The sequence below is a fragment of the Prosopis cineraria genome, unplaced genomic scaffold (genome assembly GCF_029017545.1).
Source record: "Prosopis cineraria cultivar Desert tree isolate PC_DT_omini unplaced genomic scaffold, ASM2901754v1 PC13, whole genome shotgun sequence".
Taxonomy (NCBI): Eukaryota; Viridiplantae; Streptophyta; class Magnoliopsida; order Fabales; family Fabaceae; genus Prosopis; species Prosopis cineraria.
Window position 1 is genome coordinate 11,489,701 of NW_026555344.1, and position 22,059 is coordinate 11,511,759.

The 22,059-nt window shown below is 31.7% G+C and overlaps 1 protein-coding gene across 3 annotated transcripts; it reads left to right on the top strand.

The window, feature by feature from the left end:
• Positions 1 to 18,868: 18,868 nt before the first annotated feature.
• Positions 18,869 to 20,534, top strand: LOC129290395 (vestitone reductase-like). Of its 3 annotated transcripts, none has more exons than XM_054927154.1 (4): positions 18,869 to 19,050; positions 19,329 to 19,853; positions 19,992 to 20,184; positions 20,322 to 20,534. In XM_054927154.1, exons 1-4 carry the CDS (start codon positions 18,930 to 18,932, stop codon positions 20,356 to 20,358), a joined length of 876 nt encoding a protein of 291 aa, XP_054783129.1. In that variant the 5' UTR covers positions 18,869 to 18,929; the 3' UTR covers positions 20,359 to 20,534. The 3 variants fall into 3 exon arrangements, with proteins under 3 accessions (XP_054783129.1, XP_054783130.1, XP_054783128.1); XM_054927155.1 differs by having other exon boundaries at positions 20,325 to 20,534; XM_054927153.1 differs by having other exon boundaries at positions 18,870 to 19,050; positions 20,311 to 20,534.
• The last annotated feature ends 1,525 nt before the right edge of the window (positions 20,535 to 22,059 follow it).

Sequence of the window (22,059 nt, forward strand, 5' to 3'; positions counted from 1 at the left end):
AAGAAAGATTTCACATTCCAAAATATAAAACACTTTGATAAAAATAAAATTTCATTAATAATATTTTTTTAATATTACCCTTCTTATATATTCTCTCTCTTTAATATTTTTTTTCAATGGAGTATTAAATAAAGCACATTTTTAAAAGTTTATATTTTTATCTTGAAAAAATAAAGTTATAAAATATATTTAATAAGCTTTATTGATATGTTAAATTTTATTTAAAAATATCTTATAATTTAATATAAAAGAGTAATATATTTTTATGGGAATAAAAAATTCATTAGTGTGCACGTCATTATTAAAAGCTGCTTGTTATTTTGGAGTAAAGGGAGTATTGTTTATCCTTTTTATCTTTAATTCCAATTATTAATGATGAGTGAGAAGAAGATTAATTAATACAATAAGTAAAATAAGAAAAAAAAATCCATAACTACTAAGTTGCGTATATCTTAAATCAAGATTAGCCTAAAAAAATGTTTAATCTTATAGTTTAATGGTATACTTTTCTCACTAATATTTAATGAAAAATAAAAGAAAAGAATTTATAATGAACATGATATATATATATATATATATTAATAAAATGACATAATAATAAAAATATAATAATAAAGAAGTTATATAAGTGTGTACTTCTTTTGTCTTATCTGGAATGGGAGGGGGTTAACATTTTTAACGAGACAAAACATTCGGAGACCCATATCATACATGAGAAGAGTTGGGATGTTCACGGGACTGGACGGGATCGGGACACTCCCGTCCCATGTCCCGTCCCGAAAAAAAGATCAGAACTAAATTTTGATCTCGTGTCCTGTCCTGTCCCGAAAGTCGTCCCATTCCGTTAAGAGTCGAGACGGGACCGGGACAAGATTGGGACGTCCCGCCGTCCCAATAAATGAAATAATATCGAAAAAAGATCTGGATAATAATGTTCATTAAAATTTTAAATTATATAATTTATTAAGTTTAAAATCAAAATAACACAAGTACATAAATAATAATAATTTAAAATCAATTATTGAATTATATTAATCACAACTACATATTATAATAAAAAATACAAGTGATCTTTATACTATAAGATTAGTAACAACAGACAAGTCAAACACAATATCAAATAATTGTTCTTCTACTTTAGTGAAGATGTACTAAACTAATTACTCTTCTAAAAATAAGCAAGAAATATATTATAAATAAAAGTTATTAAATAGATAGATATAAGAATAAATTATATTAATATAATTAATATATTATAAAAAAGATATCGCCATATTTACTCCATGTCATTAAAATTATCAATATAAAAACACTTTAGTTTTAAATAAGAATTGTAAGTATTAAAATTATAATTGATATAATTAATATAAGTATAAATTATATTAATATATTTAATATATTTAAAATAAAAAATAATATATATAATATTCGAGACGGGACGGGACGTTCCGATGGTAATCTCATGTCCCGTCCTGTCCTGAACTCCTTTTCTGTCCCGTCCCGTAAAGTCTCGTCTCGATTATTTTTGAGCCGGGACAGAAACCCGTCTCGATATGATCGAGACGATATCGGACCAATCGGAACGAGTCCAGATTGAACACCCCTAGAGAAGAGGTAGAGAGTGTGGTGGGCCCCTCTTACCATACAATTAGTTCCATAATAATTATGTCTAAAATTAAAATATTGAAACTAAAATATCCTTATAATTAATATTTATTTTTTCTATCTAATTTAATAATTCCATCACTTATAAGGGACAATTTAGGAAAAATGTAATCAATTCTTCTTGAATTTATAATTTTACTTATAATGTTGGATTTGAGTGATTGTTGTGAAGCTATAGCGTGTTAGGTTGATTTCCTGCCCCACTATCATCTGAAAATTGTACCAAATAAATACCTAATTGAGAGAATTAAGCGAAAAAAAAAATAGAGAGAAGAGGAAGAAAATGCTTGTCATGAAAGGCTTAAATGTTTGCAACCTGGAGCTTCAACCAATTTGGCATTCTCTCACCTTCTTTGTTTCATTATAACTTTTTTTTTTAATACCATTCATTTGTTTGACAAAATATATCTAAAATCAACTCTTTTGGGTGATAAATAAAGAAAACATATCATCGAACCTAAAAATTACATTTGAGAAAATGAACAAAGTAATCTCTAAAATTTAAATCAAATAGTATCATAAATATTGAACTCACTACTAGAAAAATAAAACTTAGAGTGGGACAAATCCCTTACTAGATTGCATTTTAACAAGAGTTTTGTCCTTTATTAAATTTGTAGCTAAAAAAATGCATTAATTTTAGTAAGGGATTGTATTACTCTCGCTAATTAGCGAGAGATTTAGTGAAGGATTCAGCGAGGGACTGAATCCCTTGCTAAATCCTCACTAATATTATTCAAAATTCGATAACTTTAACGAAAGATTAGTTCCTTGCTAATCGCTCGCTAAATATGCATATATTTAAAAATAATGATGCCACATCACCCATTATATGTGGGTTAACTTGTAACATGTCACCAACAACCTCATGTCTCATCAACCGCCATGTCACCTACTATCTCATGCCCTATCATCCTTCATATGTATGACAACTCATAACATGTCATTATCCACCTTATCTCATGTCACTTGCTCCTTATCATGTCATATATTCATTATATTTATGTCAAAATCAAGACTTTAACCCTTGACCTCATACCTTTCAAACTTTATGCTCTTCTTCTTTACCAGTTAAACTAAAAGGGACATGTAGTCATTTTATGAGAAATTAAATATATATTATTTAACTACATAAATATCTCAAATGCTATATTATAAAAATACAAACATATATACATATTAAATTTTATTTTTAATTTTTAATATGTTAAAAATATTTATATTTTATTTAAATTATTCTTTATATTGTATTTTTTCTAAAATATTATTTTCTTAGTGAAAATCAACTTAAAATAAAGAAAATATTAAATATTAAATAATTTTATTATGAATATTTTAGTTAATTTTTAAGTTAATTTTTATTTTTAAATAAAAATAATTAAATATATAATGAAAAGTTATTGTCAAAAGTTAAATTTTTTTGCAGTAATTAGTCAGGGATAGAATCCCTTATTAATTATCTTATTTTAGAAAGTGATTGATAGTCTCTCACAATTATTGTCACTAATTGTTACACTTTAGAGAGGGATTGATGGTCCCTCATTAATTTTTTTTATTTTAAAGAGAGATTGATAGTCCCTCACTATTTTTCTCATTAATTTAGTATTTTAGAAAAAAATAGATCATCTCTCATTAAATTTCTTTGTTAATTTGTAATTTTTTACTAGTGACTCCTCTTACAATAACCCATGAGCTTAGATTAAGGTTAAAATTTATGATTAAGTATTTTAATTATATTTTTATTAATTTTTAGAACAAATATATTAAAAGGAATCTCGGTCTGGTGGAAATCATGCTAACCAACTCATCTACAGGTCCTAAGCCTGAGCCACAATGGAGCGATGGGGTTTTATTTTATTTTTTCATCATTTTTAAATTAACATTTTGCCCCTCATAATCAGATTCTTTCCGCGAGTCATACCAAAAGAGAGAGGAAGATAAATCCAAAACCCTCCGCCTGTACTTTTCCTCGATTCCAGCGTGATGACCGGGTAAACCTTTAGGCCAATTAAGGCGATTGCTTTAGGCCTCATAAAAATATTATTTACATAAAAAATTTATTGATCTTTTTTTTATAAATTAATTACATTATAGTCTTAATTATAGTATGAGATGTTGAAAATATATCTTATAATATTATTTATTTTTTATTAGTAAAATCTTATCACTTATTTATGAAAAAGTTATAAGAAAAAGGGGCTTTAGCAAATTTAGCTAATATTATATAGCTAAATAAAACCAATAACTCATCTTTTCTTTAATTTATCTTTAATACAAAAGATAAAACTATCCTTAAACATTATAATACATTGATTCTTCTTTTTCACACTGGTTTCACTTTTATCCATCCGAAGATGTGGAGATGACATTGCACTCTCGATCACAATGGCGAAAAAACTAACAATAGACAACGGAACAGCTCACACCGATAGATAAACAAAGTTAGAGATTTAGTTAGGAGACCACAAGAATGTGAGGCAAGGCAGACTGAAAGCTGTAGATTCAGGTTGAAATATCAAAAATGCGAGGTGAGAAAGTTTGAAACTGCAGCTTTTATACAAAGCCATACTAAAGTTGCAGATTCAGGGTAAGGAAGTTCGGTCAAACTCTGTTACAAAAGCCAGAGTTCAAGTGAGGGTTTCCTGAGATTTGTTTGGTCTATTTTGAGAAAATGATTATGTGTTTTTCGTATTACTGATCAACGATACTACATCATTAATCCACGACTGTATATCAATTATAAACAAGTTTATATCTGATTATCTGGTTATATTGATCTACGATAGTATATCAATGATATACTATTATATATCATTAATATATAAGTTATATAAGTAAAAATTTACTAATTTATTTATCATTGATATACAGACGTATATCGATTATCGATGATATAGTATCGCAGATTAGTAACGGAATTTCATTTCCAATGTCTAATGTTCTCTTTGTAATATTTGGGAAAAATAGAAAGGGAGAGACAGAAAAAGCTCTGCAATGCAGATAGTAATCCAAGAAAATTAGATTAAAAATTTTGACGAAGAAAAGCACTGTACAAAAGATGAATATGAAGATCTAAGAAAATCAGATCCAAAAATATGATGAAAAAAATTCAGAGATGATAAGTCAAAAAGTGAGCATGCACAATACGATTTTTGATGATAAAAATGAAAGATCCAATCAGTTAAAGATTAGTTAAATTAAATATATTTTGTTTTAATAATAAATTTATTCTGAGGATAAAAAAGAAAAACACATCTAATTAATTTTATGAATGGGCCATATTTTAAAATATTTAAAAACCTCATCCATAATTTATAGGAGTTATATTTTTTGAGGCCACTGAACTAATTTTTTCTAAGAAAAAAATGATTTTGCATAAGCTTTGAAATTTAATAAAAAATATTGAAATGATTTTTTTTAACAAGGTGCTATTAAAATGAACGTAAAACCTAATCTTAATGAAAATTATATAATTCATAAATTATACCACACTAAGCCTCTATAATAATTTTGCCTTAAGTCTCTAGTATTCTTCACATGGCCCCATCCAACATGTTCATTGATGTTCTCCATCCTTCTTCTGCTGCTAGTTAGCTCGCCGTCAACAAGTGCGTGAACTCCGTCTGCCACTGCCCTGAAGTTCTACCATGAGTTCTTGGTTTCTTGGTCACCATTCGCCCCCTTCCTTCTTCCTCAAGTTGTTAGCATTAATCTCATAACATCTTCCTCAATTTGACCGCAGATTGGTGTTAGATTTCATTGCCCATGAGAAATCAACGAGACAACAATTATCCTGCTAACATTTAATAGAAGGTAAACAAAAATATTATATAAAAAATTAATGATATAATTTATATATAATATTAAAAAAAAGTTCTTTATCTTGTAAACAAGACTAGTAAATATATATTCATGTACATGGGGGGAGGGTGACACATTTAACTTTTAAGGTGAGTTACAATTACAATATGTACTGTGTGTGCAAGTATAATTGCTAAAAAAGAATCAAAGAACAGGCAATGATAATGATAAATTCCTTCCTATGATAGCCATCTCATAATTTCCTAGCCGAAGAAAATAAAGTTGCATCTTTCTATTACTATGCTCATCATCTAAATTTGAACTGTCCAAACTTTTTAAATTTAAAACTTTTTATTGTTACTTTTATTTTTGTTTTATTTATTAATATAAAAAATTGGATGAAATCATAATTTAAATCCTAAACTTTACATTAAGGTATAATTTAAATCATAAACTTTAGGTTTAGGTATAATTTAAACTCTAAACTTATATTTGGTACTCCCCCGGTTTTATTTATAAGACATATTCTAAAAGGTTCATTTAGTTCTATTTATAAGTCATGATATAATTTTTTTAAATAATATTTAAAAAATATTTTTAAAATTATCCTCCATAAAAAAACATAATATTATTTTTTAAATTTATTATATGAGAACATATTTAAAACTTTACACATTTTTATTTTTTATTTTTTATATTGACATCAATAAAATTGATAGAAGGGTTAGACTCTGAACAGTTAAAAGTTTATAGGGGAAATGGCATTAAGGGCCCTAAAAACAAAGTTTTTTTTACTTAAGGCCTAAATGAATCTGAAATCGCTCTGCAGGCCTTGAGACCTCAAGTGCAATATTTTTTTAGAGCAAAAATACTATTTTGCCCTTTGTTTGATTTAAATCAGAAAATGTGCATGAACCTTTTAGAGAAAAGAAACTGACTAAGCTTTGTTCTCTATTTTCCTTCCTTCTTTTTGCTCTAGCAGAGGAAAAAACTAACGACAATGCTTTGTTCTCATTTCTTTGTCTGTTCTCATTTCACCACTGTTCAAGAAGCTTCTCATTTCCTTGTCTATTGTCTATTTATCGTTGCTCGAGCGGTGCTCGTCATGTCACGTGCCACTGTGCTCTCTTCACTATTGCTCACGGTCGGCCTAATCCATTCGTCGGCTGCACCATCCATCATTAACGCTCCTACAACTTCACCCTAAGATTCTATTAGAGTCTCATTCTTGTCGTCTGTAGCTCTCATCATCACACAGTCAAATCCAATCTCTCACTGTTGCTGTAAATCTGAACCCTCTGGTGTCTGCAACTTTGGTAATTTCTTCTATTATTTTCCTGAAACTCATAATTTCTTCGCTCTGCATATGGTAGTTTGCACTTTGCCTTTCCATGGTTTGTTCAATTAGCAGATTGCCTTCCCTCTATCTAAAGTAAATAATATGTCTGGCTAAATGAAATAAATCATCTGTATAACAGATTTAAAGATTGCTTCATTCCCATAATTATCTCCATGAAATGCTATAAGAGAATGGTGTCGACTCAAATCCTTTTTACGTTGAAAAATATGATGCATCACTAGGAAAAGAAAGTAGATAGAATAAGTGGCTAAGGGAGGGATATGGGTTTGAGTTGTCCTCTTTTTGTTTGATAGGGGGCTTTAAATTTGAAAGAAATAAGAGAATGTAGAGTTATGTACAAAGCGTATGTGAAATAGGTACCATGTTATTTTGAAGCCGTGGGGTCATTTGATGGATTGGATGTACAAGAGTTAGGTGTTCAATATTATACATCACGATGTTCTTGGCCGTGAATGGCAGATGAGACACAACCAATATCTCCACTTTCATATCATCTCATAATAACTACTTCTCCATGTGCTTTGGTTTCCACTTCTTTGTAAATGTACCCAGTCTTGGAACCACATGTATCTATGCCCACCTCCTAAAATAAGTTAAGTCATGGAAATAACATTCTCTGGTCAAAAAATTTTGATTATATTATTGTGTGCTACTTTTTACTAATTAATAATGTTTGGAAATGCATTCGTCTAGTTTTGACCAAAACTATGGAAGTACTGTGCAATCTTAAAATGGTTTAACATGGAGTTCTCTATTTCTCCATTCTATGTTGAATTGGGTACTTGGTAGATTACTCAAGCATGACAAAATCTACTTTTTCCATTGGTCAATGAGCAATGAATAAGGATTGAATCTATCTTTATATTTTTCTTGTTTTGTTTTGGTTCTGAAATTAGGTCACTATTAGTAAATTCACTTTTCTTGTTTTGTTTTGCTATCCTTGATAATTTTCTCTTTCGCTAATCATAGTTAATTTGTGCAGGTGCAAAGCATAAAATGGCTTCTAACAAACCACAAAGGAAATATCAACTACGGGATGGCGTGATTTTAGAAGAGAATTTTTAGAGATCAATAAAGGCAAGTACAAAAAGGTAGGCGATTCAAATGAGGCCGTAGCTGAGATATAGAAAGAAATGAGTATAGAGGAGAGGACGCCATATAGAATGAAGGCGACTGAAAATAGAGAGGTGAAAACACAAAAAAAATATGACATTCCTTTCCACACTCGATGTTCTCCAGCAAATTTTAAAGAAATTGTTGAGTTCATAAAAGAGAATGGCCATTTAAAAGAGAAAGTTAAGGCAATTGGGTTTTCTAAGTTTTTGGATATCGAAGGTTTGAAAATCACAAGAGAGTTATGCTGTAAGATCATGCGATCTTATGATCCCCTGACTCAAGAAATGACAATAAAGGGGAAAATGTTATTAGTGAGAGCAGGAGACCTATAGGCTATTATGGGGCTACCTAATGCTATAAGGGTAGTAGAGTTGAATGTTAACAAGGAGTTGGTAGCAGAATTGAAGAGTGATTATACATCAATGTCATTAAATGACTTGAAGAACAAGATCACTTCAAATAATAAGAATAGCAAGTTTGAGTTTCATTTTTTGTTGTTAACACTTGGAACTCTTTTGTGTCCTGGTGGAAGTCCTCGAGGTATTGAAAAGGCATTGAAGGTGTTGGCATGTACGAATGATGCATGGTCTGATTTTGATTGGGCTACTTTTGTGTTGGAGGAGTTGAATCAGGAGATTCAACTCTACAAGGAGTATGTCAAGAAGGAAAAGTCAAAGGGAACCAAATATATTGGAGATGCCTCTACTTCTTATTAGTAAGCTACGTTATTTTTGCTATTCTCATGAACCTTAATTGTTACAAATATCCTTACATTGAATTGATGTTTTAGATTTTCTATCTCTAAAATTTTCTTCTGAACAAAGCTATACCCCCAACTAGTGATGCAATGGGGTATTGGACTAAAGAAAGGATTAATGAAATGGTGAAGGTTAAGTGCCAAAGCTGCCATGGCCTGTTGTATACTAAAGCACTAGCCCACCGTGATGCCAACCTTAATGCCTCGACCTAGTTGCCTTCAATTACTGCCTTTCATGACAAGGTGTGTATACTTTTAACCTAATAGTATTTTTGGATCCCTTAATTATGAGTAAGTGAATCCTAAGTTTAGAATAAGTAACCCTTTTGATGTGCTGGACATGAAGGATGTGTATGTAAGAGTGAAGGCTTACATAGAGAAGGTCTGTTTTGCCAATATTAATTTGTGAACATTTCATTGTGAAATATGAACATATTATTGTGAATAAATGCACATTTCATGTTTTGTGAGAAATGAAGGAAGTACAGGAGAGAGTCATGTCTTACATGGCTAATGAACTGCTAGAGTTGCAATCAAAGAGGGCTATCATAGAAGAAAGAGAAGAAGAGGATGAAGATAAGGTAGGTGAGAATGACAAGGATGATGAGGGGGTGAAGAGGGAGAACATGATAAGGATGAGGATGTTGCAAACATAGAGATAGAAGAACAACTAGAGGTGGAGGATCTTAAAAACATAAAAATTGAAAAACAAGAAGGTGGGGAGGATAAAGAGAAAGATAGAGATCAAGAGGGAGAAGAAGTAGAAAAATAAGACATGGATGCATCTGACCACAAGGTAGCTGCCGAAGAGAAAGGAAAACTTCTAGTCAAGAGATCTAGGAGGAAGAAGAAGGCTGTTGTAAAATCTCCATGGATGCCACTTGTTACCCAGAAGAAGAGAAAAGTTAGTGACAAGCAACGGCTATAGGGATTGTGCACAGATTGGTGTACAATAGAGGATAGTAGAGAGTAAGTGAAAAATTACTGTCATAACAAATTAAAAAAATGTTCATTACTACAAAGCATCGTAGCTATTTATTTTGGTTGGATGTCGCAAGATATTTGTCCAAATGTATGACTACTATCTTACATGACGTAAGCTATGTTCTCTTGGACCAGCATAATGGATAAGCAATCGGGTAAAAAAATTTCAGACCTATATTTAACAATGAAGTCCATATATGTACAATTGCATGTTTGTAAATGAACAACTAAATGTTCATAGATGTCCATGTAGGTAATTACTATGGTTAGCAGGACTCTTGTAGGTGATCAGAAGGAGCAGTCATCTCATGTTACGTGTCATGTTTTTTAAGCCAAATTCATGGCTAGGATGATAAAGAATCCATCATGGTGGAATATAGATGAGAATACAAAGCATATTATCCCTGATCATTTGGGATATAACTTAGGCGACTGTGATTTCATATTTGGGCCTGCAGTTGTTGGAAACCATTAGTTCTACTTTATCTTGGAGCCAAAGACAATGAAATTTTATATTCTTAATTCTATGTTTGATCATGAGCAATTAGAGGCTAAGGAGGAAGAGATGAGAAAAGTAAGAAGAAAAGGGAAGGGGAAGTTGGCAAAAAAAGGCCTAAAGGATCTAATGTACAAGGGCCAAATAATAATGGGTGTAAATATTGTAGCTCTAAATTTGAACACTTTCTTTTGAATTTTTCAACCTTTTAGTATTTGTTGGCTGAACAATTACCTTTATAGAGGGAGCATTTCAGATTAATTTTGCTCAAGGTGAAGCCAGAATTATCTCAAGTAGTGTACAACAATGACATACTTTATCCACAGGTTTTCAAGCAAGAGAACAAGTAAGTTATGCTGGTATAACATTGAAATCTTTTTCAGAAACAAAATATTCATTCATATCTCACTCTATTGCCATTGTTATGCAATGATGATTATGGAATTCATCTCATTACATGGCTCAAATTCTGAAACAATACTGTCAATGTTGACCATCCTTCGTTTACCATGCCTAGATACACAACACAAGAACTATCGGCCATGAGGTGTGATATATTATGCTGGCTGGTAGAGCATGCCAATAATGTCATCTGTGAACGTTCACTTTCACTTGTAGAAACAGGCAAATGAAAAGAAAAATGTAGGATTATAGAATTAGGTTCTCCAATTAGGATTATGTACATATTTGAAGATGTTTTTTTGTAATTTGAAAATAGTTTTTGTTTGTAATTGGAATTATGTATATATTTGCACGAAAAGAAAATAAAATCTACAGTCTCAACCTTTCCATTATGTACAAGACAACACCTCCTATGCACAAGACAATGTCCATCCATGCACAACTAAAAATCCATGAGTTCTGAGTAATTCAGTTACCTTATTGGCTAAAATGGCTATGCAAACCATGCACGACAGAACACCCACTATGCACAAGACCATGTCCATGCATGCGCAACTAAAAATCCATGAGTTTTGAGTAATTCATTACCTTATTAGCTGAAATGGCTACACAGACCATGCACGATAGAACACCCACTATGCAAAAGACCATGTCCATGCATACACAATAAAAAATCCATGAATGTTGAGTAATTCGGTTACCATAGTGGCTGAATGGCTATGTAGACTATGCACAACATAACAGCCACCATACATAAGACCATATCCATACGTGCACAACTAAAAATTCATGAGTTTTGAGTAATTCAATTACCTTATTAGCTAAAATGGTTACATAGACCATGCATGACAGATCACCACAAGAGCATCTCCATGCATGTACAACTAAAAATCCATGAGTTCTGAGTAATTTAATTACCTTATTGGCTGAAATGTAATTTAATTACCTTATTGGCTGAAATGGCTACACAAACCATGCACGACAGAACACCTATTATGCACAGGACAATGTCCATGTATACATAATGAAAAATTCATAAATTTTAAGTAATTGAGTTGCCTTAATGGCTGAAATGGCTACGCAAACCATGCACAATAAACACCCACTATGCACAAGACCATGTTCATGCATGCAAGACAAAAAACCCATTAATGTTGAGTAATTCAGTTACCATATTGGCTGAAATGGCTACACAAACCATGCACGACAAAGCACCCATTATGCACAAGACCATGTCCATGCATGCACAACTAAAAATTCATGAGTTTTCAGTAATTCACTACTAGCTTGGAGAAAATGATAAGTTATGCAGACCATGCATAACAGAACTCCCACTATAAACTATGCGATGGCTATGTATGCACAACAAAAATTCTATGAATTTTGAGTAATTTTATTACCTTATTGGCTGAAATGGCTACACAGACCATACACGACAGAACACCCAGTATACACAAGATGCTATCCACGGATGGACGATAAAAAGTCCATACACTTTTAATATTAATAAGGACAATTACATCATATAAGAATTTCATGTTAGTACTAGCCACATGAAATTTGACATCATATTTCAAGTATAACATACATAAAAAGTTACCCATTATATGCAAAATATCTAAGAATTGCTTCTCTGTATACAAACAAAAAATATATGTCATTTTCAAAAAAAATATTTATTGGGAATGCTTCCATATACATAATTATAGCTGCCTATGCACATCAAAGAAGTATAATGTGACTATTTGTCATGATGGGTTAGGATTCTTACATGTCTTGCGACTATGTCCGGCCTCCCCATATCTTGAACAATGATAAATCTTTTTATCCTGGAATTGAGACTCTATCCTCCTTGTTCTTGGCCTCCTAGGAGGACAACTGATTAAAGGCCGTTACAAGAAAGTTTGTGATAAGTTATCTATCAATATTGCTATATCAAGCTTTGGAATGTCAAAAGTCTTAATCGGGATCATATTACTGTCATAGATTTTTTCTTGACAACTTAAATGATATCATTTCTCAACATATCAATATATATTGCCATATGAAAGCTTTATGGCAGCACATGCATGAGGAAATATTAGTCCAAACATTTGCCATGCCAAGCAAGAGCATTCACGTAATTCAAGATTTACTCGCACATCTCTATTTAATGTTTTTACTCTAACAGTGTTCAGTGCATAAAAATCTGCTTGCAATGTATCACCTCTTAACACATTTTCCTTTAGCTTGGTCTCCACATTTGGTCCAACACCATTTGTCCATTTTTTCAGTGCCACTTTACTGTTGTGTAGCTTCTTCGCTAATTTCTCCCTATGCTCGTACATAAAAACAGCAATATGATATTTACTTTCCTTGACAACCTAAGAATTAAAGGACTCAGCAATGTTAGTCGTTATGTTATCCCACCGCCTATGGAAAAACTTGCTAAGTGCCCATCTATCTACGCTACCATGTGTTTCAAGCCATTGAAATAAATCTAGACAGAAATTCATCATATTTGACATTGCAACATTGAACTCACTAGGGAGTCTTGCATAAGCTATTGCATCCAGGAGCTTGAATGCTGCATCCTTTGTCACTCTATTCTTGTGACTTTCAAAAACTCTGACCCAAAGTTTTCTTTCACATAACGTAACAGAAAGCATGCTTGTCACAACCATATATTGCTTGTACAGCCCTAACGATTGAATTATGTTTGTCAGACACTAGTGTTATCTCTCGCGATTCTGTTATCTCCTTTAATATTTTAAAGAAACTATGACCACTCATCAATTGTCTCACCACCTACTATAGCATATGCCACAGGAAACATCTCATTATCTCCATCATATGCACATGTTGATAGTAAAGTTCCCTTATATGGTCCACTTAAGAAAGACCCATCTATATATAGTATGGGTCGAGCACCTTTCATAAAACCTTTTATGCTACATCTATATGCAACAAACAAATATTGAAATCTATTGCATGGCCCAGCTATCCATTTTGCAACTGTGGTCGGATCACTTTCAATTAGCCTTTGACACATCCAGAGAATTAACATATATGATTCATTCGGTGGACCATGTATTTCAGCCAAAGCTTTCTCCTTGCCTCTATATACTTGATAATAACTAAGTTTCAAACCATACTCCCTATAGATGTCTCATCTAATATTATTAGGAGACTTGCCTATGGAAGCCCTCAGCTCATCAATTATTATTAATGACGTTAGTGCTTATCTGTTTTTATGGGCAATATTAAGATTGTCTTATGCAAAATGAAGATATTGATCCTTGAAAGTTCTTATACTTAAGAAATTATTATCTTTTCCACCTAACTTGTATGCTTCAATATACCATGGACATCCCTCAACTGCATATTTTACAATAACTTGACCTGGTTTGTTCTTTAGAAATTTGTATCCGAACTTGTACGCTAGGCTATATTTGTATAATGCCTTCCTAAACACCACAGCATGAGCAAAAGTTTGTCCTACTCCAACAAGCAAATCCTTCTACTTGCTAGCATTCATCTCTGGAATAAAGGTACAAATGCATTGGATAGCTAAATTATCTTCTCAACTTTCTGTTGGAACGCTTCCTCTAGAGTTGCGTAAGCAAAAGCCTTCCAAATCAATATTCCAATGCTGAGAAGATAGCAAACTTCTATCCGAAAATGGTAAAAACTAGTCTATCCTGCATTTACAAAAGTTACCACATTATTAGTGCTTTATATTAATAACTTTTATTTTACACGACTAACCATTCAATATAAACAAGTAAATATTCATATGTGCATAATATATAATCCAGTATTCTTGATAATGCATTGTTTGACCCAAATGACATGAATGTCAATACTTACTCTTCAAGATCATCTTCAAGTGTAGCCCATCTAGTAACATACACATGAGCAGTTCTTCCATTATATTCAAACAATTGTTCAACTCTAACATCATCAAGGAGATATGTGAATGTGCTTGAATCAATCTCAACAGTGAACTTTATGTCATTTTCATTATCACCATGGCAAACTTCTAAAGATATAAATGATCTTAGCTCTTTATATTTCATTTCTTTTGTTATGGTTCTTGCAATTACATTTCCACCCTCATACTTCATACCACTATAAACACTCCTCACAAATTCACCGCCACAGTGGAAGAAACAAAACAATTTTTCTCTAGAACTACTTTTCATCTCTTATATTAACTTGCAATGAAGAAACTAATCTAGATAAATGTTCACATACAGAAGCCCAACTTTTATTTTACACAATATAAAGTTCAACATAAACAACTCAAAGTTTATTTTCACACAACAGATACTCCAACATCTTTGACAACAAATTTTCTTCACATTAGGAGTCATATTGTATTCAATTCACATATCAAAATTCAATATTAACAAGTCAACCATAGATATTGTACAACAACTAATCCATTCTAAAACTTTCATAACCAACTTAATGATTCAGCAATCTTTAGCTTCTATCATTAGGTTAGGCTTCGTAAACAAATTACACAAGTAGGCAAATAATGTATAACACAATATCCACTATAGACAACATAAGGTTCATATATTCTCTCTTAAAAGTCCATGTTATTCAGGTTTATCATAAGCCTAAGCTTAAATGGAATGCTCAAGTTAGGCAAATATGGCACAACATAATATTCACTCTGCACAATACAAAGTTCATATATTCTTACTGAACTAACTTAATGGTTCAGCAACCTTTAGCTTGTATCAGTAGGTTAGGCTTTCTCAACAAATTGCACAAGTAGGCAAATCATGTATAACACAATATCCACTATGCACAATATAAGGTTCATATATTCTCCTGAAAATCCATATTATTCCAATTTATCATTAGGCTAGGCTTAATAAAAGGAATGCTCAAGGCAAGCAAACATGGCACAACATAATATCCACTATGCACAACACGAAGTTCATATATTCTCACATAAACGTCATGTGATTCCAATTTATCATTAGGCTACACTTAACATAATGCACATTTCAACGTTTAAAAAAAAACTCAAAGTTTATTTTTGCACAACAAATACTCTAACATTTTTTACGAAAGATTTTCTTCATATTGATTCATATTTTATTCAGTTCACGTGTAAAATCTAATATAAACAAGTCAACCATCATTATTATGCAACAACTAACCCATTCTTAAACTTTCATAGTCAAAATAGTTCAACAACCTTTACCTCATATCAACAGTAGGATCACAAAAAAAATTTCAATTTCAACAATATCACATTTAACTTTGTACAACAAAAAATTCATCTCATATGCACCCTACTATCTCATGTAAAACCCCCATTCAATGCTTCCATTAAATGAATGAAGATCATCTCTGTCACTACTTCACCAACAACTCACATGCAGCAATGAAAAACCTTAAATTATTTCTACCCTTAAATGATTTATGCAGCAACAATGAATGCCTCTCATTCTACAACAAGAATAGTAAAAATCTCAGCTCATTTTTGCTAAACACTGTCAGAAACCAGGAAACCTCCACCTCAGATCATGAAATCATCAAAGCACTACTTAAAATGGAGAGATTTTGAAATCTACGTACCTTAAAAGTTACTCATCTCCATTAGAGATTAGAAACCTTCCCATTCTCCAACTGAATACCCATTCTCGCGTCTGTCATTCTTTCTCTGCATTGAATTTCATTTCTGTCCACTAAGGGTAAAATAGTATTTTTGTTCTGAAAAAAATATTGCACTTGAGGCCTCAAGGCCTACAGAGCAATTTCAGACTCATTTAGGCCCTAAGTAAAATAAACTCTATTTTTAGGGCCCTTAATGCCATTTCCCCAAGTTTATATAATCCTAACTGCTCTTGCCTTTAAACATGGTAGGACCCACCTTTCTTCTCACCCCTTTCGTTTTCTCTGCATCGCACAGTAAACTTGATCTCAAGCACAAACCCTTCATCTCCCTTACGCTGATAATCGCTCCCTTCTTCTCTACCTTAAAGGCTTCTGCATCTAAAAATGGGATCAGGCCTTCAATTTCAATTGCAATTACAGTAGAAGTAGAACAAGTCAGTCCCGGAGCCTTCCCTACCGTTGTCGGAGAAGCATGAGAGCCCCACCGAATAATGGGTCTCTTGTTGTAATGGACGTAGAAATGAAGGTGGTCAATAATTTTGAAAACCCAAGATGTGTTGGAGGCACTTGGGACTTAAAGCAATTTCAGAAAAATGGCCAGACCAACTGGGATGCCATTATTGATACTAGTGAGTTGATGAATTTGTTGTAGTTGCTAAACACATTGTAACGTCATTGAGTTCTCAATCAACTTAGCCATCAGGAAGAAGAACAACAACAATAGTAGTTCAACAAATTACCATGATCCTGTTACTGAAATGCGAGGTGCTTATGACTCTGCTTGCGGTGAAGATGGTGGGAATTCAATATAACGCTTTCTGGGTTATTGAATTTCACTAAAATGATCGAAAGATTGAATTTCCAAACCCTAATGAGGAGGTATGCATCAATGCTTTCTTGATATAATTTTCATGTACTTGTTTTAATGAAAGGGTGAATAACAGCAATTCATAAATATTCGTCTTCCTCAACATGATTTCTTTTGAATTCCCTGCTGTCTCAGTTTGATATTTTGATAATCCACTTTGGGAGAATGAATTTGATGCGTGAAATTGATCTGATGAAAATTGTTGAGAAAATGAATGGTGCTTTTGGTGCAGAGCTCAAGATGATTTTTCACTATATTTGTGTTTCATCTTTTAACTTTGATGCTTTTCAGTCTGTGATCATAGTAATGGTCTTTGTTTGAGCAATGAATGGTGGTTATTGAAAACTGTGGATGTTTTCAGTGATTACTCTATCATTATAGTTGTTTAAAGTTTAAATGGTCCCTACACTTAATCAAGGACTTAAATTGTCATTTAATCTTAAAAAAATTAATACATTTACTTGATCACCATTTATTATCTATTTAAATAAGTTTAGATTTTATTTAAATACTTTAAATTTAATATTAAATTTTTTTATAGTTTTTATGCATTGATTTTTTTATCTAATCTACACAATTCAAATTTAAAATTTTTAACTTATAATTTTTTTAAAAAATATTTTTTAAGAAATAATAGTTGTGAAATTACCTTTATTTTTAATATTATATTTATCAAAATAAAAATTTTAAAAATTTATTATTGAATTTAAATTATCAAAATATATTTGAACAGTCAATTTATAAAAATTATAAAAAAATTAATATTAAATTTAATTGTTTCACTTTTCTTCAAAAAAATATATTGTTATTTATATTTAAATATGAATGAGAAACTGAGAATAACAAATTTTAAAAAAAAACATAAGCTATATGGCTTTATTTGGAATGAGGGGGAAAAAATCTTTCTCCTTTATTTTTTTCCTAATTTTCTTCTTGTACTTAAGATAAACCAAAAAAATGGAATAAAATTATTTTAAATTATATAAATGATAATTTAATTATTTAAAAGGTTATAATTTTATCAAAATTTTTAAGGACTTTTGTGTTAATAAATTTTAAATCAAAAATATTAATTTATCTTTGTTGACAAATTATAATTTCTTATTTAATTCTTGAGATTCTTTAAATAAAATTTATTATTTATTAAACAAAAGTTATAATTGGAATGTTTTATTTTAAAAACTTATTTTTTAATAACATAAATTACACTTAATAAGTTATAATTTTTTATTCAATTCTTACAATTTATGGAATAAAAATTGTTATTCCTTAAGTAAAAGTTGTAATTGAAGTTTGTCATTTTAAGACAGAAATTATACTTGATAATTTATGATTTCTCATTCAACTCTTATAATTCACAAAATAAAAATAGTTATTTCTTAAGTAAAAGTTATGATGGGAGCTTATTATTTTAATTAAAATAAAATAATTTTTTTACTTTAAAATTTACTAATATAGAAATTCTTAGAGATTTTAATAAAATTATAATATTTTAAGGTAACATTTATATAATTAAGAAAATTTTATTATCATTTTTGGAAAACTTAATCAAGGAACGAGGTAATGTCACCTTCTTCCACTTTTTTTTTCTCTCTTTGACCAAAAAAACTTTTCTTCTCCATATTTTCTTCTGTTTCCAATCAGAGGGCATCCTATGTGATAACGAAAATGAAATAATTTTCCATCTTCCTTCACACCCTACGGTCCACCAGAGGATAACTTTGTCATAACATTGCCAATTACAAAACGCCATGTGTCCCAAAAAGGATCACTGGACAAATACACGTGTTTCCTGTGTGTCTTAGATTTTTGTTTCTCCACGATAACACCCTCGAACCTGTCTTCTTCTCCGAATGACCTAATGGAAGAGGCCACAGGAAGAGTTTGTGTTACAGGTGGTACTGGCTTTATTGGTTCCTGGATCGTCAAGAGGCTTCTTGAGGTTGGTTACTCTGTTAACACTACCATTAGATCTCACCCAGGTTTCATTGTCTGTCCATGTATTTCAAGCAAATGTATCAGCTGTCAATTTATTTTCTGTAATAACTATTTCCCAAGAGATTTCCGGGTGAAAGCGCCACCATTTTCTGTCCAAAACTGTTTTTTGGCCTGTTGGTTTTCTCTAGTTAATACAAAACCTGTGGGTCTTTCTCTATTAAGTGGTGTTATTTTCAACTTTCTTTTTATGGAAAGTGCAAATCAGATGGAAGAAAGGTTTTTGTAGTGACGGAGTCTTGTGATTTTCTTGTCTCCATTGCAGAACACAAGAAAGATGTGAGCTTCCTCACAAATTTGCCAGGAGCATCTCAGAGGCTACAAATTCTGAAGGCAGACCTAAGCGACCCAGAAAGTTTCAAGGAGGCCATTGAAGGGTGCGTTGGAGTTTTCCACGTGGCTACTCCAGTAGATTTTGAGGAAAAGGAACCTGAGGAGATTGTGACCAAGAGATCCATTGATGGGGCATTGGGAATTCTTAAAGCATGCCTCAGTACAAAAACTGTAAAGAGAGTTGTTTACACTTCCAGTGCCTCGGCTGTTTCCTATGCTGGCAAAGAAGATGAAGTAAAGGATGAGAGCTTATGGAGTGACATGGATTTACTTAGAACTTCAAAGACATCCGTATGGTCCTATGCAGTTTCTAAGACATTGACAGAGAAAGCTGTGCTTGAATTTGGAGAACAAAATGGATTAGATGTTGTCACTGTGATTCCCACCTTTGTTGTTGGACCATTCATTTGTCCTAAGCTTCCTGGCTCTGTTGGTTCAGCACTCTATTTTTTATTTGGTGTGTGCTTCACTCTACTCCGTGTCACTTCCAATGCAGTTCTAAGATTTAATTTTAAACTTACTGAATGTGGTAATGCAATTAATTTAGTTCTGTTTTATGTCATTATATGTTGGTATTTTTAAAAATTTGATGCAGTTAAGAACGACCCATTTCGTTATCTGCATGCACCTATGGTTCATGTTGATGACGTGGCAAGAGCTCACATATTTCTTCTTGAACATCGCAATCCCAAAGGGAGATATAATTGTTCTGCATGTTTGACAACCATTGAAGAAGTGTCTGAAATTGTGTCTGCTAAATGCCCAGAATTTCAAATGCCAACCATAGAGTGAGTTTATCTTGTCTTTTTCGTTGTTGTCTGTGCAGATATGAAAATTGATTCAAGTTTATGACTTTGTCTTCTGTATGTTTTAACATTTGTACTTCATTTCCTCTCTGCTTATTCGTTGTATAGTTCCATAAAAGAAGGCACTGGCTCAAAATTTCCAGATCTGTCATCTAAGAAGCTCATAGATGCTGGATTCGAGTACAAGTATGGACTTGAGCAAATGTTGGTGGATGCAATTGAATGTTGTAAGGAAAAGGGTTATCTGTAGTTATATTATATTGTGTTATCAGATTATCCTATCAAAATATGGTATGTAAGGTGCTTAATAATAATATGACAAGTATATCTAATATGTGTGTGATTGTAAGTTAAATTGTATGTCAAATCATAGTTTAGCATATCTCTTATGAACTTCATAGCTATATATATGAAATGTTGTTTCAGCAGAAAGTGGGCATGATATGTGTTACTGATAGGCTGGCCTTGAAGGTGTTTGTAAACAAAGTTAGATTACTCAATGAAAAAGTATTTCATATCAATCTCATATTAACTGGGTCATCAGAAGCTTATTTTGGCGATCCTCCTTTGAAGTTTGAACAATGCACTCAAAACCTCTTCAAGTTTTGCTCTTTAATTTACCTTGATTGACCTTCATGAAAATGCAATAAATCTTTGGGATCTTTGGGTTTAGGTGCAACAATACCCACCAAGTAGTCAGCTAGGAGTATCCAGTAATCTAAAGTGAGAAAAAGAGTAAAAATATCCAAATGTGATCAGAGTTAGTATAAAAATGACTAGACCATTGACTTTGCCCTGACGCTGTTACTTTCTAGTGTCAAATGCTGACTGTGTTTGCCACGTATCAGTCTTTACTAATGTGGACTATAAAAAGAGAAAAAATACTCATGAAATCATCAACCATGAGTATCCAATAGTTTAAAGTAAGAAAAGGGATAAAAATACTTGTAACGTTATTAACGTTGGTATAAAAATGACTAATCCATTAAATGTTGACCGTTTAGCTAACACCTAAGTAAAAGTTGATCATTTTTTTATTGACATAGATAAAAAATGTTCCCGGGTGAACTTTTATAGAGGTTGATTAGTTATCGTATGAGTATCATGTAAAAAATGTATTTTTGACCAAACATCAATAAATTGCCCGTTTCTTTTGTAGCAGTGGAGAAAATTATTTAAGAATTTTAAACCTATTATGAATGAATTTGCTTAAAATTGTGATAATGTTCTTAAGATAAGTGGCCTGGGAGATATACTTAGTTTCGATCTTCAATTGTGTACAACTTATCTCAGTGTGTTGAATTTCAGGTTTTACAGATAAGAAAAATGAGTGTAAAGGGAGGGAGGGAGGGGATTAGATACGTCAACGAAAAATGATATTTGGTAGGATCATGTCATTGATCAACATTTGTAGAAATTAACTTGAGAATATTTTTTGTCTATGTTACCCAAAAAATAGTCAACTTCTACTTAAATATTAACTAAATGATCAATATTTAAAAAATTTGATGGATTAATCATTTTTGCACCAACTTCAATAATGTTATAGGTATATTTGCCCCTTTTTTTACTTTAAACTACTGGATGCTTCTGGTTTACAACTTTATGGGTATTTTTTTTAATCCATGTCAGCAAAAACTAATACTTGACAAGCACAGTTAGTGGTTAACACCAGAAACTAATGGCACTAGAGCAAAGCTAATGATTTGATTATTTTTTCACCAACTTTGATAGCATTATAAGTATTTTTATCTTTTTTCTCATTTTAAACTATTGGATGCTCTTGGCTGACTACTTGATGGGTATTTTTACATATTAACCCTAAATTCTTAGGTGTCTACAAGCTTTCCCCTAAAT